The sequence below is a fragment of the Marmota monax genome, unplaced genomic scaffold (genome assembly GCF_021218885.2).
Source record: "Marmota monax isolate L192 unplaced genomic scaffold, Marmota_monax_Labrador192_F-V1.1 WCK01_AAM20220418_F8-fsc00125, whole genome shotgun sequence".
Classification (NCBI taxonomy): domain Eukaryota; kingdom Metazoa; phylum Chordata; class Mammalia; order Rodentia; family Sciuridae; genus Marmota; species Marmota monax.
In genome coordinates, this window is record NW_026695235.1 from 11,509,464 (window position 1) to 11,524,677 (window position 15,214).

At 45.3% G+C, this 15,214-nt stretch overlaps 1 protein-coding gene and 1 long non-coding RNA gene across 4 annotated transcripts; both read right to left on the reverse strand.

The window, feature by feature from the left end:
* Positions 1-528: 528 nt before the first annotated feature.
* Positions 529-12,837, reverse strand: U2af1 (U2 small nuclear RNA auxiliary factor 1). Of its 3 annotated transcripts, none has more exons than XM_046439036.2 (8): positions 12,687-12,837; positions 9,706-9,793; positions 5,981-6,047; positions 2,779-2,828; positions 2,541-2,639; positions 1,855-1,988; positions 1,672-1,764; positions 529-812 (listed from the first exon to the last, which is right to left on the reverse strand). In XM_046439036.2, exons 1-8 carry the CDS (start codon positions 12,728-12,730, stop codon positions 671-673), a joined length of 717 nt encoding a protein of 238 aa, XP_046294992.1. In that variant the 5' UTR covers positions 12,731-12,837; the 3' UTR covers positions 529-670. The 3 variants fall into 3 exon arrangements, with proteins under 3 accessions (XP_046294992.1, XP_046294993.1, XP_046294994.1); XM_046439037.2 differs by lacking the exon at positions 5,981-6,047 and adding an exon at positions 6,880-6,946; XM_046439038.2 differs by lacking the exon at positions 12,687-12,837 and adding an exon at positions 6,880-6,946 and having other exon boundaries at positions 9,706-9,755.
* Positions 11,562-12,533, reverse strand: LOC124089105 (uncharacterized). Its single transcript, XR_006850612.2, has 2 exons — positions 11,900-12,533; positions 11,562-11,820 (listed from the first exon to the last, which is right to left on the reverse strand). It is a non-coding gene; the product is annotated as an uncharacterized LOC124089105 (long non-coding RNA).
* Positions 12,838-15,214: the final 2,377 nt, after the last annotated feature.

Below are 15,214 nucleotides of genomic sequence, written 5' to 3' on the forward strand. Positions count from 1 at the left end.
TACAGGGATGGGAATGTGACCCCCTACTCACCAGGAGCTGTCACTGACCCCCCCCACACACCTCTGGCCATACCATGAACAGACAAAACTCATTTCCACACACACCAATGTGACAGTACACAACAGCACGTTTAACTGTCACTGTTTCAAACAAGTACTGTTGCTCTTCCAGCAAAACTGAACAAGAGGAAACGACAATGTCTGGGACCCCCTCACCGCAGAGCAGGCTCCTGTGCCCCAGAACATGTGCTGAAAGGGGGTGGCTCCTGACTGGCGAGGACAGACTCCACAGGCTTCGTGACCAGGCGGGAGGAGAAATTCTGGGCCACCTAATAGGCATGTACCTGGAGTTGACTTTCCTGCATGAACGTCTCACCTGGTGTGTTTTGCTTATTTAAGCAAAATATAAAACACTTTCATTTATACCCAAAGCAAGATGTGCACATAATCTTTACCTTGAAAATGAATCACTGGCATAAAGAAAATTTAAATTAAAAACTTTCCAAAAGAAAAAAGTTACACCAGGAATACTGTATCACTACAAATTTTATTCAGAAACCCATCTTTGTGTTTTTTTTTTGTTGTTTTTTAAAAAAAATTCCCATTATGAACTGGTTTGATCAATCAACTACAACACTTTCTAGCAGACATACGGTAAAAATGGCATGGCTCAGAATCGCCCAGATCTTTCACGATCTCTCGATCGCCTCCTGTCACGCTCGCGGCCCCCACCTCCTCCGCCGCCTCCACCGCCACGACCACGGTCTCTGGACCGAGAGCGCCGCTCCCTGGATCGGGACCTGGACCTGTGCCTGCAATCAAGGAAAGGAACATGCAATCAGCACCAACACTCCTGAAAATGCAACAGCCAACAGCCCTTTTGAAGGGAGAAGCGCTTCAGATAGTCTTGGGACAAAGATGTGCATCTTAACATCAATTAAGTATGACCCCGCCACCTTCTACGTCTTCCTCCAGTAACAACTCACATGACCACGGGAAAGCACCATAATACATGATCCTGACACACACCCTGCCCCCAACTCTGAGCAGGCCCTCCCCCCAGGGACACCCACTACTGAGCCCAGGAGGCCTATTTTGGGGCAGGAGAGCAGAGTTCTTTTTCTCCTCTGCTTCCTGTTGTTGGTAGCGACAGAGGATCCCCCACTACTCCATTTCCTGACACATGTTTAACAAGAGAGGGATGAGAACCCTTCTAAGATCAGAATTCAGCCTAACCAAAAGCGTGACTCTTCCTATTCACCCCTAATGCCTTGACTTTCTCTGCTGTGACTTAACTGCTGCACCCAATTTTGTCAGTAGTAGAAACAGAGAACTGACACCCATCAAGAGAAAATGAAGCAACTCCCCCCAAAATCAAAAGGAACCAACAGGCACATGGTATTTAAAGGAAGCTATAATACCTAACTGGAGAGTAAACTATCGCACACACTGAATTTCAGTGGTCTCCTTCTTAACATTTCTGGTGACTAAGGTTTGATTTCCACTTCAGAAATAAAATCGTGAACATCCTTCAAAAAGCATATTTCACATTAAAAAACAGAATACACACACATACACATAAATAATAGGTGCCTTTTGAAGAATGGAATGAAGTCTATTTAGTCTTGGGTGAAATTAAGTTCTACAGCACACATGCTGTTGAGTACTCACTTCTTGCGACGGCGCCCATACAGCTCCCGCCGCAGCTCTCTGGAAATGGGCTTGAGATGCATGAAGTTGCAGAAGCCTCCTCGTGTGCACTCTCTGTGGGTCAAAGCCAGAAGTGTGTCATGCACTGCTAGGGCTGGAGCATGCGCAGCCCACACGCGGCTTTGCTGTCTGCCCTGCACTCACCCCATCTCATACTGGCGGCAGCAGGCTTCCCTGAAGTCGGTCACAGGAGACAGCTCAGCATGGATTGGCTGTCCATTAAACCAGCGGTTATTCAGGTCAATCACAGCCTTTTCTGCATCTTCCTCACGGCGAAACTGGAAAGACAAAAACAAAACTGCTTGCCACTCACCTTAGTAACACATTTTCAGTCATCAATCCTGCTACATGTTACACACTGAGGTGAAATTTCTAGGGTGGTATAGTGGTGCAGAACAACTACTGAGAAGTCAGAAGTCAATGGCTCCTTTTTTTTTTTTAAACAATTAATTTCATTATAGCCCAAGACCATGCTAAATGTTGCATTCATTTTCAAATTCAACATGCTAAGAGCAAAGGTGATTGCATAGGCAATGCATTTTATTAAACAAAAAGGAAAAAGACACAAAACATAAAATTGCCCCTAGTCAAAACAGCTCTAACCCAGTTATGTCCCTTGCCATTGATGACAACCATGGTGCACTGTCCTTCCTCCCAATCCTGTTGACAGGGTGTAGGCTGGCGGCCTCCGATATCAAAGCCACGACTGGGAGTGCTGAGTTACCACATCAAAATTCCTAAGTTCCCACATTCATGATCTTAAGGCCAGCAGCTCAAAGGGCAACAACAGTCCTTGGTCACCAGGCTCAGCCAGCTAACCAGTGTCCTACCTTGACATAAACGTTCCCCACTAGGTGATCTCCTAGGTTGTCACAGACGTTCATTTCCTCGACTTCCCCGTACTTTTCCTCCATCTCTGTAAAAACCTCCTGAAGGGAGAACACAGTGGTTTAAGGACTGTGAAATAGCCAAGCCCGGTGTCACTAACTGCACTCATGTGTGTTCAGGGGGTGAGTGTTAATCCCTCCAAGCAGATACGGTGAGGAGGTGTGCAGTCCATGGTCTCACCTCAAAGAATTCATCATAATGCTCCTGCATCTCCACATCGCTCACGGCACCTACAAACAAGAGAGATCTTGCTGGTTAGAAGGCGGCCGCCCAGAACTCTCCTCTTTAAAGTTCAACTGCTACATTGACACACACGATTGTCTAGAGGAACAGCAGGCCAGCGCTGCACGCTACAGGAGCACCGGCTTGCCAGTGACTTAGAGCGTGCTGAGACTGTGAACGCCCGGCAGTCTCAATTTTGGCTACTAAAAATCACAACCAGTTTTAATCAGCATCAAAGGGCTGTATTTTCAGGAAATGCGAGGGAAGGGTGACTCTCAAATTAAGACTTGAAAATAAGTTTCCTTCCTTTAAGATTTAGAATAGAGGTCAAGTAAGCACACTACTTTTCCCCTTTATTAAAATAAAAGCTGAAATCAGGGCAAACGATTAAGAGCTTATGTGCCTAACTAGTTTTTTCTATACATTATCAGCCACAGAAGGCTAGAAAGTTCTTTCTGATGCGATTAAAACCCAAGCGATCAGAGACTCAGCAGGACCATTAACCAGTTACAACTTCAGTATTTTGGATGCCCCGAGTAAACGTAAAGTCATGATGCTTTACAGAAAAAAGCATTCTTCTTTTATGCCCCAGAACTATTTTTATCAAGTTCACCCTTCACAATTCACATGCACTAAGTGAAATCATACCCATTACATGGATAATTTTGCAAATTTACATTCTATTCCCATCATCATTTTTGCTATCAAATTTTACTATTCTAGAATTCTGGAGTTCTCGTGATCTAAATTTGAGAAATCGTAAAGCTGGCAGGTCAATGAAGTCATGTTCCAAACAGGTAGGTCAGGGCCAAAGGCCCAGCTGGCTTCAAGGCTGGGCTGGCTGGGTCTCCAATTGTTACCTTCCACGGCCACGCTCCTGGATGAGAGGTTAGCTGACAAACCTCGCTACCTCACTTGGCGCAGCCCACCAAGGGCATCTGTGACTGGGGTGTGTGACTACACAGACTGGGCTGCCTTTGAGCTCACTCAAAACCCTTTGTATTCATTCTCAAAGATAATAGCTAACTTATCTTCTATTCTGAGAATAAGTCCTCTTTTTAAATTAATGGAGGCTGTGTTTTAGTTATTTTTGAATTTCCAGAAACTCAGTTTGCCTTACAATCCAAGACTGAATGAATGTGCTAGGCAACACCTATGACTTCTGACAGCCAACCTGCCACTGGAACCACAAAAGGCCCAACTCAGCTGTCAGGAGCACCCGGTCCCTGAGTGGAACTCAAAACAGCAGAAAGCCAGAAGCCCATTCCAGGGGTGGATTTGAACATTATTTACAATCCATTTCCTTTTCCGTATCAGAAAGAATGTGAAAAGAAAAAGAACTTAAAGTTTTAGCAGCTTTGAGAAGTTTTTTGTGGTGGCTCTTTTGAACTACTGGCTACACTCATTTTGCTTAGAATTTTTTAGTGAAAATAACTTGAAAGGCAGAGATCGGTACATAGTAACCAAATGGAAACTACTTAAATGACTCAATATATTTTAAATAATACAAATTTTAATAACACAAATTTGAAAAACAACTAGTTTTCTTAGAAGAGTATCACTCAAAAACTGGGACTCATGTTTAACTTCAATTCCTGCACATGAAGCTAATTATCCTAGGTATGAAAGGGCAGAGCCAGTGATTTCATTTAGGAACTGATTTTCTTTCTAAAACCCAAAATTATAAGTCCATTTAATTTGTACAATCTGGATGGACCCCAGAATTGGAACATTTAATAACAGCTAAACTTTCAGTTTATAGCATATGCAAAATAAGAGTACTGTGAATTGCAAATAAAGACACAAAGAAACTAATGCAACACTATGGTCAATGAAGCATACGAAGTCCCCAAGTGAACAATCAGGGCAGAGATTTATTAATAACTGTTAATCATCTATTTCTCATGTATCTTCACCCCAGGGTTAACAAAAGTCCATACTTAAATGTTTATTTCCCTCCACTACTGGCACCTTATTTCTTTTAAAAAGCAAACAACCAAAAAACAAAACACCAGGTATTTTAAACCAAGGATTACCAAGTAAATCCTGCAACTACCAGATTCAGGGAGAGAAATCTCTATCAAGAGAGTATTAGCATACAAAAACATTTAGCATCTCAGCAGGAAGTTTACAAGAAAATCCCACCTCACATGGAAAGGTGCACCAAGGCACCCCTACTTGAGGGCCAGCTCCAGTGGGCAATGGCCCCCTGCCCCCAGGACCATTTACCCAAGGTAGGTTACCCTACAATGGAGAGGTTCAGGTTTAAGGGTGTGCTTGATTTAGGTCTGTGCTATCCAAGGACAGCTTTATTAATTTTTACTTTAAAATAAACCGGTGAGAGGTCTGACCCTTTGGTTTGGACTCCTTATTCTAATTAGAGTCCAGGAGTTCATTTCAAGTTACCCACAAATGACTAATTCCCAATGGTTCTATTGCTGGACACTTACAAACTTCCACTCTATAAATATTCACAACCTAAACAGAGTTCCCAATACAGGAAGAAACTGGTAATGTTTACTGAATGCCAGTTTAGATCTGTTTCCCCACTAAGTGCCTTTTATTTCCCCAAAGCAGCACTTAACTCCGGCAGTTGGAGATTTTATCTAGGCAAAGCAGGCGGCCCCAAACAGTGTCTTGCGCCTATCTGAATGGAGTACACCACACGGTGTGGTAGGAAAACTGAGAGGTCTACACAAGCTACAGACCTTCACTGGGTAATACAGAACAAGCTCTTGCAATTAAAAGCAAGACCTCCAAAAAGGAGTTTTAGTGAAAAGGCTAATGAGAAAAAAAACCTAAAAAAAATTCAAATCAATTTGTTTTTGAGAGTTCAGAAAGTGAGAAACGTTCAGATACTGCTGCTCTTAAGAGGGAAGAGCAGAACTTGAACTCAATCCCAGGATGACAGTCCAAGTGAGAAAGAAAGAGCAGCAGGTCCGAACTGTTTCAAAGGGTGCCCTTTCCAGTCACTGTTGCTCTGGCACAAAGGGCCGGAGTTCAGATCTCCAACAGAGGCTTCCACGGGATCAGTGGGACACACTCCTGCCACCTCTAGTGAACGTGGTCCTCGACACTAGCACAGCCGACCAGATGGAGTGGGCACTGAGCTCTGACACGCAAGCCCAGGGAACCAGGGAAGGAACTTGTATGAACTTACAGCGCAAACCGTCAGCAGACTGGGAAGAGTTTTGAGGGTTACGGTAAATGTTCAAGAGGGCAATGGTCTGAAATACAAAACGCAACAACTTTATATTACGGAAAATTAAATGTAAACACTTAACCGGTTGCCTTTGGCGATCGCTTCAGGTGAGAGTCAGTGCTGAAAAAAGAGGAGGTTATTTTCTTCAGAAGCAGAGATGTTCCCTTAGTTGGTGGCTGTCTTGATCTACCCTAACACTGCAGTGCAACAGAGATCTCATGAGATGCCAATACTGTACTTCTGTTTACAGAATGTAAAAACGCTCCACTTTAAAATTCCAATCCAAGTAAGAATGCAAATAGCTTGCCAGGTGACTACCAGTGTCCTCAGGTGTGACAGAAAGCTTAACAACTGAGAAAGAAAAGCACCTCTATAAACGGGTGAAAAAATTGCTAATAATTCGAGAAATACAATAATTACATGTCATGAAATCTCCACTTCCTAGAGGAAAAATTATAATGGTGAAATAGAACCCACACTTATTGGGCAACTTACCTTGTTGATTTCCTCAATATTCCTAGCATTTTAAATTTTACAGAAAGAACTTAATAAAGGCCAGGGGTTCAGTCACTGTAAAGACCAATGACCGGCTATTAACATTAAAACCCGTTTCACGTGGACGGACGCTCTCCAGACAGATGTCAGTCAATGGAAGAGGCCGCCAGTGACCCTTCCTAGGAGAGCCTCCTGAACATGGCCCATATCAAGTTCTGGCTGTGTGCGCCACGCTGTTCCAGCACCTTGTCCTGTTTGCAACAGCTCTATGTCAGCAGCTCAGAGCCAACATTATGTCTCAATTAAGAGTGGGCTCTTGAACACCATCGTTTTAAAAAAATTTCTCCAACTGTGGGACTTACAGTGTGAGCCGTCAGCCGTCTGTGCACTGTTTTGGGGATTACGATAGATGTTTTGAATCAAGATGGTCTGCGGGGAAAAAAAAATAAAAAGGGGAATTCTACTGGCTGCTGTGCATATATTAGACAATTGCAAAGAGACAATTTGTTTGCAAATGGCTAAACGTTTGTTGTTCTTTTCCCGCAAGTCAGACACTTTGTCTTGTGCAGAGTACACCAAAACCATCATATTATGAAAACAGAGTTTGAGCAGTGACTTGGGTCAAGTCAGCCAGCAACCAAGAAGAAACTGTAACTGTTGTTTTGTGGTCCCCGTTATCAATAGTAAAGTGCTTTAATACAAGATAAATAATAGAACGCTAACATTTTCTTGTACTTCAAGCCAGCAGACACGAAGATGTCAAAAAACTCACATTATAATCATATTCCCCACACAAAATTATTTTTCTCAACCAAATGCATAACTCAACTGTATGCAGTACATCAAGTTCTCTGGTCTTAGCAAAACAGGCACACCAAGTTGTCATGGATACCTGACTCTTATTTACACTTTCTTGGTGGGATCTCTGTTTACATAATACAATAGTTAAAACATTTGCTCTTTTCCGATCCTTCTTTTAAGGAAAAAAATCCTTTTAGCCCTTGTGCTTTAAAACTGGATCAGGCAGACTTGAAACCTTACACTGTACCGTTCTTCTTAAAATCAAGTTGTCTGAAAAAACAAACCATGTTTGAGTTAGTAAGCTAATATATTACATGAATCTTGTCCACATCACTGTAAGAAGCTTACAAAGAAACCCACCCTGAATTATGCTAGAGATTTACAAGCTGAACCAACACACTGCATGATTTAGAAAAATAAATATTCATTCTTAATAACAGGGGTGTCAAGAAAGCATTTTCCAAGTATTTTAGTCACCCAGTCAGTTCTACTCTGAGCTATCTTTAAAGAGGCATGGTACCAAGGGACGTTCCTGCAGGCCTGAGCTGGAACCCACCTGGAGGAAGGGCTGAACTCAGAACGCACACCCTGAACCATGAGAATAAAACAGCCAACTTCACTCAGGGCCCAGCACCCTCCCTACCCATCAGGGGCTACCCTGAGTCAACTCATCTTGGGCCTTGGAGGTTTCCAAAAAATTGATTCTACACAGCTTCCTCAGGGATCGTGGGTGTGAGCACTGACTACAAGCTAAACAGAGCCTGGATACTCAATGATAAAACTCACTACAGGGCTCCCTCCAGGCAGTGGCTGTTTGCTGCACGAAACTTCAAATAAAGGGGTGAAGTGGTTCCATTAAAATTGGGGGCAACTAGGATTACCTCCAACTAACGAACCAAACCAACACAAGATACTGACCTCATACTGCTGATCCCATCAAATTTTAATGGAAGCACCTCCATGTTCTAATCCACAGTATTCAAATCAACTTCACATTTAACCTCCTGAAGAGATCAATGATTCAGAAAGAAGAAAAATCAAGTGTTCTGGCTCAGTTAAAGGGCATTCTTAAGGAGAAAACAGCCAGATACCTGATGTGTACTTTCCCCAGAATAAAAAACTGGGGTAGATTTCAAAGACTTAGTTACTGCACAATCTATAGCCACTAGTTTAGTTGGGGAGACTTAGCTAATAATTCAAATTAAAACACAATTATAATAGAAAACTTAAAGCAAGTTCTCTGATATTTTGAAATTCACAAAAACAAACAGGGACATGTTTGGTTATTAAAGAGGAGATTTTTGTTACACTAACCATGTAATCATGAGGAATGTTGAGAGGAAAAAGGCATTATGTGCTTCTTTTTTAAAAAACATTATGTGGTAGGGTTTTCCCAGAGACTTAAAACATCAATGTCTCTCTTCCAACTCACTTCTACCGGTTGATTGTCTTATTAAAGAATACATCCAGTCTGTGAGAAGGATAAAACATCAACAGAAAGGTGTGTATTCAAGGCTGAGTCCAGCAGCTTCTGAGAGTTATGCACTGTAGCCACCAAAGGGTCGAAGTGCACCTTGTGTACGGGGTGATGAGAAAGGGGCTCCTCAGTCTCAGTCCAGACAGACTTAATGACACTTTCTGCTACTATTAGAAGTATTTTGTCCTTTCAATCCATCAGTAAGCCCTTGTAGGGCACAGATCCTTGCCTTTTCTTCAATCTGCCAAAAACAAAACAATCACCAACGCCCCCCCCCCCCGCCCCAGATTGAACTCAGCTCAAGATAACAGGCATCTCTCAATTAATTGAACAGGCCTGCTATGGACAAGGTATGCTTATCTTCTACTATTAAGTTTCATCTTAATGGTTCCAACATGGTGCAACTTGCTGCTTGCTCAACTTGGGGTGTAAAAGTGGGAACTTCTCTGGGGTATCAGAGGAACTCAGTAGCACAGTGTGTCGGCCTACTGACAGACAACCACGCCAACATCCCTAGTCCAGTGGCTGAATCACTCTCTAGAGAGAGCAAAGAGCAGAAAGCCCACTCTGCATCCACCACAGCTTGGACAAGAGGTGCAGTCAAAGCTGGCATTTTCCTCACCAAACCATATATATCAGGGGAGGGACGGCAGGGCAGTGAACATCAGTCACAGCCAACACAGATACATTTAACTTATTTTTAAAAAGTTTCTCTAGTAAGAAGAATAAGGGACCTCCCACTATGGGTGGTTCACCTGCTTCATTCTCACTTAAACAAAAGGACACATGAACACAAATACAAAATAAAACTAGAGGAAAAAAGACAACATATGGAAACCATTAAGTGCCTCTGAAAAATACAAAATTTTGGTAAATTTACATGAAAACAGAAAAGAAAAAACAAACAAACCTGGCTAAAGGTCGGTTTATTGTGCAACCGAGAGCATCTGTCTCCATGACGACATGCTCCAATTTTGAAATAAAATGAGCAGTTGACTCTGCAAGGGAAAACAAGAGCTGATTATTTTACTGTGACAATATCAAAAGGGAATATGCCATTAACGTGATATATATACCATCCAACTACTTTCCTTTTACTTCACAAAAGCGCAGGCAGTTTTTCTGGGTGGCACCTTCCTCTTCCTTGCAATATCTTAGGATTACTCCTTTTCACTTTTACTCTTCTGGTTTTTCTTAATTAAATCAAGTATTTAGTATAGGTTAAACCTAAGCCCTATCCTCTATTTTGTCCATGATAAAATTCTGGAGGACACCAGCAGGGTATAGGGAGAAGAGAAACCCCAACTCTACCAGCTGCCTGGCTTGGACAAGTTCGCCACTTCTGCAGGTCACAGATGCTGTCTGTAAAATGAGAAGGAGCCAACCTGATACTGTTCTGAGAATCAGATACAACATGTATGTGCTTCATACACAGGACTCATTTAGTACTACCACCAAGGAAAACAGAAAACAAATTTCAGGTTCTCCTACAACCCATAAGACCAAGAGAAAATTTACAAATAAGTCTGAAGTAAACAGGAAATCAAGGGATCAAGCATGTCTTAGAAACTATCTCAGATTATCTGTCTTTATACATTGATCAACCAGAACAAGTTGCAATCAGCACCTGCACAACGGTAATGCCAAGTAATGTGGCGAATCTGTGAGGAATTATGAAATTGTACTAGATGGACTTCATTCAAGTTTCACCTTGCAGAGTGAAAGTGCTACTCTATAGATGCAATTTTTTAGCGGGACATGTTCAGGAAGTCAACCCCGAATTATGACTAATGGCCTCAACTTTCAAAAAAACATGACTGATTAGCCATGAAGATTGTTAGCTATTACCAGACAGCAATCAAGATGGGAAGGTTTGTGAATTTATCAAGAAAGGAAAATAATCACTATGTATAATTCTCAAACTTAGAAGTAACTCTGACTTTAGAACTTGATCAGATAATAACATATTAACAAACTCAAGTGAAAATAAATACCTTATTTAACAAATATCTCAGAATGAGCAAAATCATTGCTTGAACAATTAATATTCAATTATCCCATAGAGATAAAATAACCCTTGTTCCTGTACTTCCAGTGATGGGCTTTCATTTCAACCAATTCGCTATTTAGAGCTTAGTAAATTAATCAAAACTTTTTTTTTGGGGGGGGTAACTTTAGTGATTTTCTTAGTATAACTCCGAAACGAAATGCCATAAGAAAAAAGGTTTACTACCACAAACAAACCACTAAAAAGGCTGATTTATATTTGAAGCTAGAAAATGGCCATAACTTAATGTGCATAGTTACATATATATTTTTTAAAATTGGTAGAGTAGTCCCACATCTATCTTCTAACTTTAATTAAAAAAGGAAAAAAAAAAGTTAATAGAAACCATAGCTTTCATTTTTTAGGAGCTGATCTTGTTTCCTGAAGTTAAGCCCATGAAACTCCCTGAAATGAGAACATAAGTGACCTAGATAATAAACTTTCTGAATTGAAACCATGACATGTGTGATTCTGCCTTAAGAGGCAGAAATATGCCTAAAGCAGGAATGTAAAAATGTTACTGGAGTAACAAGCCACCCAGGACAGCTTCTCACAACACCCAGTGACAGCACACAGAAATACACATGAAAAGGTGAACTGATGTCCCTGGTTCTGCATGCCTAAGTCCTGCAGCTTCCATGTCCAAGGACATATTAGGCCTGTTTACCAAGCCACCTCCTATACCTCAGAGCATTTAAGGTACACACTCTTCCACAGCATTTCAAATATTTTAAGGTATTTTACTTTAATTAATCTTGACACTCCCTCCCACTACAATCCCTAAAGACAAGACCCAAATTTTATGAATCTCTTGAGTTCCCAGCATGTCCCATAGCTGATATCCAATGTATGTTTCTCCAGTGACTATGACTGCTGATTCTGGCGTGAGATTTCTAGAACGAAATACATCCCCTCTCCCAAACAAGACAGGGGATTCTATCCTGTGTAAAGAAGACATTTGACAGGGCAGCCTCCAGCCTGGAAAACAGAAACATTTCAATAGTATTTGAAAAAGTGGCATCAAATAATATCATCTACGACAAATTTAGGGGCTTACCAGAAAAACCAGATGTTTGCGTAAGCTTTGCATGGCGCTCAAGAATGCCAAGACGGTTACCACTTACTGGGAGTAGATTATGCCAGACGCTTAGGCTTTGGGTTTTCAAAGTAGGAATTATCCTTCAAAGCGTCTGGAGACTTCTCTTTACCCTAAACTTCAGCCAACACACTGAGATTAACACGTGCCAACACGGCAACCAAACACAAGCGAAATTTGATTCTTCACTTTTAACCTAACAGCTGATGAGGGAAGACATGCAGCCTTTACAGGGAGGGAAAAAACCGAACCCCCAAAGAACCCCAAAGCCCCCTCTGCTCGCATCGGAAGCGCGACTCCCGAGCGCTCCGGGAGCAGGGCCTCCGTGGCGGCGGCGCGGCTAATCCGGCGTCTGGCTGCGCTTTCCCACTTCAGGGTCACGCCGCCGGCCCGCCATGGCTGGGGCGGGCAGCAGGCGGGCTCCGCGGACCTGCCCCGACCACCACGACCCCGTGCTGCCGGCGACCGGACGCTGGCGAGGCTGGGGCTGGGGCCGGCGTGCCGCAGGCTGAAAGTTGGAGAAAACGAGTCAGCGCCGGCCGGGCCCGGACCCTCGGCGGCCACGGCGGGCGGGAGTCCGGCGTCCAGGCCGCGGCGCGCCCCACCCGCCCGCTGCGTGGCCCACGAGGCGGCGGCCCAGGCGCGCGAGGCCGGAAGGCCGCGCTCCCGCCCGCCGCGCTCTGCCCGCCGCTCGGCCCCGCGCCCTGCCCGCGCCCAGCCCGAGCGCCGCAGGACGGCCCTCACTCACTTGTCTTTCTCGGTGCCGAAGATGGAGGCCAGGTACTCCGCCATTTCCCACCCGCCGCCGCCGACACGGCTGCCGACGCCGCCAACCCTGCCGACGCCCGCGGGAGACGTCACCGGACGCGACGACGCTCCCGCCCGACGTGGCGGCGCTACCCAATCCGAGAAGGCACCGCCCACGTGTGGGCAGGACTCGGCGCATGCGCACACTTGATCCTTCGCCCCGGGCGCTCGTGCGCCCCCTGCCGGCGCCCTGCGCCCCTCGCGCCCGCGCTCTACCTGGGCCGGGCCTGTGCGCCACGCCGCTTAACCCGCGCTGAGCGGTTTCCGCCAAAGTCGTCTCGGGCTCCGCGCACGGCGCTAAGCTTGCCTTCCGTCTCCGGTCCCCTGCCGCCCGGGGCGACTCCTCCTTTTCGCCCCATACCCTACACTCCTGCTGGCAGGACCCCCAGCCCTCACCCCACTCCCCTCACTCCTGGGGCAGGACCCCCCAGCCCTTGCCCCACTCCCCCCAATCCTGGGGCAGGACCCCCAGTACCTCCCCACTATCCCCGACTCCTGCGGCAGGACCCCCAGTATCTCCCCACTATCCCCGACTCCTGCGGCAGGACCCGCAGCCCTCCCCCACTCCCCCCCACTTCAGCCGCAGGACCCCCACACCTTGCCCCACTTCCCCCAATCCTGGGGCAGGACCCCCCCATCCCTCCCCCACTCTCCCCACTCCTGCGGGCTGGACCCCCCCACTCCCCCCACTCCTGCGACAGGACCCCTAGCCCTCCCCCCACTCCTACCGGCTGGACCCCCAGCCCTCTGCCCAGCCCTTTACTCTTGCCAGATGGGAAACCCGATCCCCCACTCTTGCTGTGGCCTGCCCAAGGCCATCTAGAGGTGTGGCTGGAAGAGCAGTGACCTGCCTCTGGGACACCCTTTCAGACACTCCCCCCACCCCCACCTCTGCCCAGGTTGGAACCTTTAGTTGGAGGGACTCTGTTCCTCCTTTCTTTATTTTATTTTTTAATATTTATTCATTTATTTGTTTGTTTTTAGTTGTAGTTGGACACAAGACCTTTATTTCACTTACTTATTTTTATGTGGTGCTGAGGATCAAACCCAGGGTCACACACATGCGAGGCCAGTGCTCTACTGCTGAGCCACAACCCCAGCCACCTAATTTCCAGGCCTGCTGCCTTCTGTCACTGAGTGGCAAGAGAACCTGGCTGTAGCTAATAGGGGTTCACTGGATGCTTCTACTATGTCCCTGTGGCTCTGAAACTTTACTTCCTTTTTTTTCTTTTTTTTTTTTTTCTGATCTTCTTTTTCCTAAACTTCTCCTCCCTGATCTTTTTCTCTCTTTTTTTTTTTTAATACTTATTTATTTTAGTTTTTGGCGGACACAACATCTTTGTTTGTATGTGGTGCTGAGGATCGAACCCGGGCCACAGGCACACCAGGCGAGCACGCTACCACTTGAGCCACATCCCCAGCCCCCTCCTCCCTGATCTTCTTTTCCCCATTCTCCTCCTTCCTGGTCTCTCCTCCCTGATTTCATTTTCTGTGAATCACCTCTATAAAAGCCCCCAATTCCTGTGGATAGGCTTTGGGACAAGAGTCCATTGTGTTTCTTCTTTGCTAGCAAAGCAATAAATCTTTTTCATTTTTCTCAAAACCGTGTCCTCGTTATGTTATTGGATTGGCATCAGGGACAAGGACCAAGCTTTTAGCAACAGTGGGCAGGACGTGGACCATCTGGGTTTATTGATCTTGCCTGTTAGGGCAGAGTGTAGCAGAGGCACCCCCAACCTAGCGAAGGGCTACATCAGCACAGTGATACGTCTCAGAAGAGCAGGGGCTCAGAGGTGAGACCAGAGAAGTGAAAAGACAGATGCCAGTCCAAGAGGCAGTGCTGTGTCCAGTGTGGGCAGCAGCAGGACACCATGCAGGAAGCGGGTCTCCTGGGGAGCTGGACCTGACAATGGGTCTCTGGTGGAGTCCCTGGAAGAAGGCAGGGTCAGTTCTGTGCATGGGAGCTGAATTGAAATAGAAAGCTCCCACAAGGAGGTAATCACTAGAACCAGGGTAGATGACCAGACCAGGGACACCAGCACCATCTACCCATTTGTCTGTCCTTCCCTCTCTGCATCTGTCCATCTGTCTAGTCCCTCTCACTCACTTATCTGTCCACCCATCCATTTGTCTTTCAGCCACCTGTCTGGCTTTGAATCTGTCCATATGACATTTGAAGTCTGTTATGACAGATTCAGTGGCAGGTTGGCCAGACACCGTGGGAAGACAGATCTACACTTAGAAGTCTAATGGACACCTCGAACTCAACTTGTCTCCTCCTCCCGCTGCCAGACTTCTGCTCTAACATCTAACCCTTCAGCTCGCCAGGGCCATCCTTGGCTATCCAACTCTCTCAGCCATCTCTGCCCACTCTGTCCTCTTGGCTATTTCTCAATACACCTGGGGCACAACAGCAGTGTCTACACTGTTTCTCCCCTTTCCAGGTGACAGTTTGTCCAGCTGATGGAA

What these genes read in the sequence shown, in the direction of transcription:
- U2af1 (XM_046439036.2), bottom strand. Translation starts at nt 12,730, where the DNA reads ATGGCGGAGTACCTGGCCTCCATCTTCGGCACCGAGAAAGACAA. An exon ending in GTCTGCTGACGGTTTGCGCT is followed by an intron (nt 2,829 to 5,980) that starts GTAAGTTCATAC and finishes TCTTGTTTGTAG; the next exon opens with GTGCCGTGAGCGATGTGGAG. An exon ending in TGGGGAACGTTTATGTCAAG is followed by an intron (nt 1,989 to 2,540) that starts GTAGGACACTGG and finishes TTGTCTTTCCAG; the next exon opens with TTTCGCCGTGAGGAAGATGC.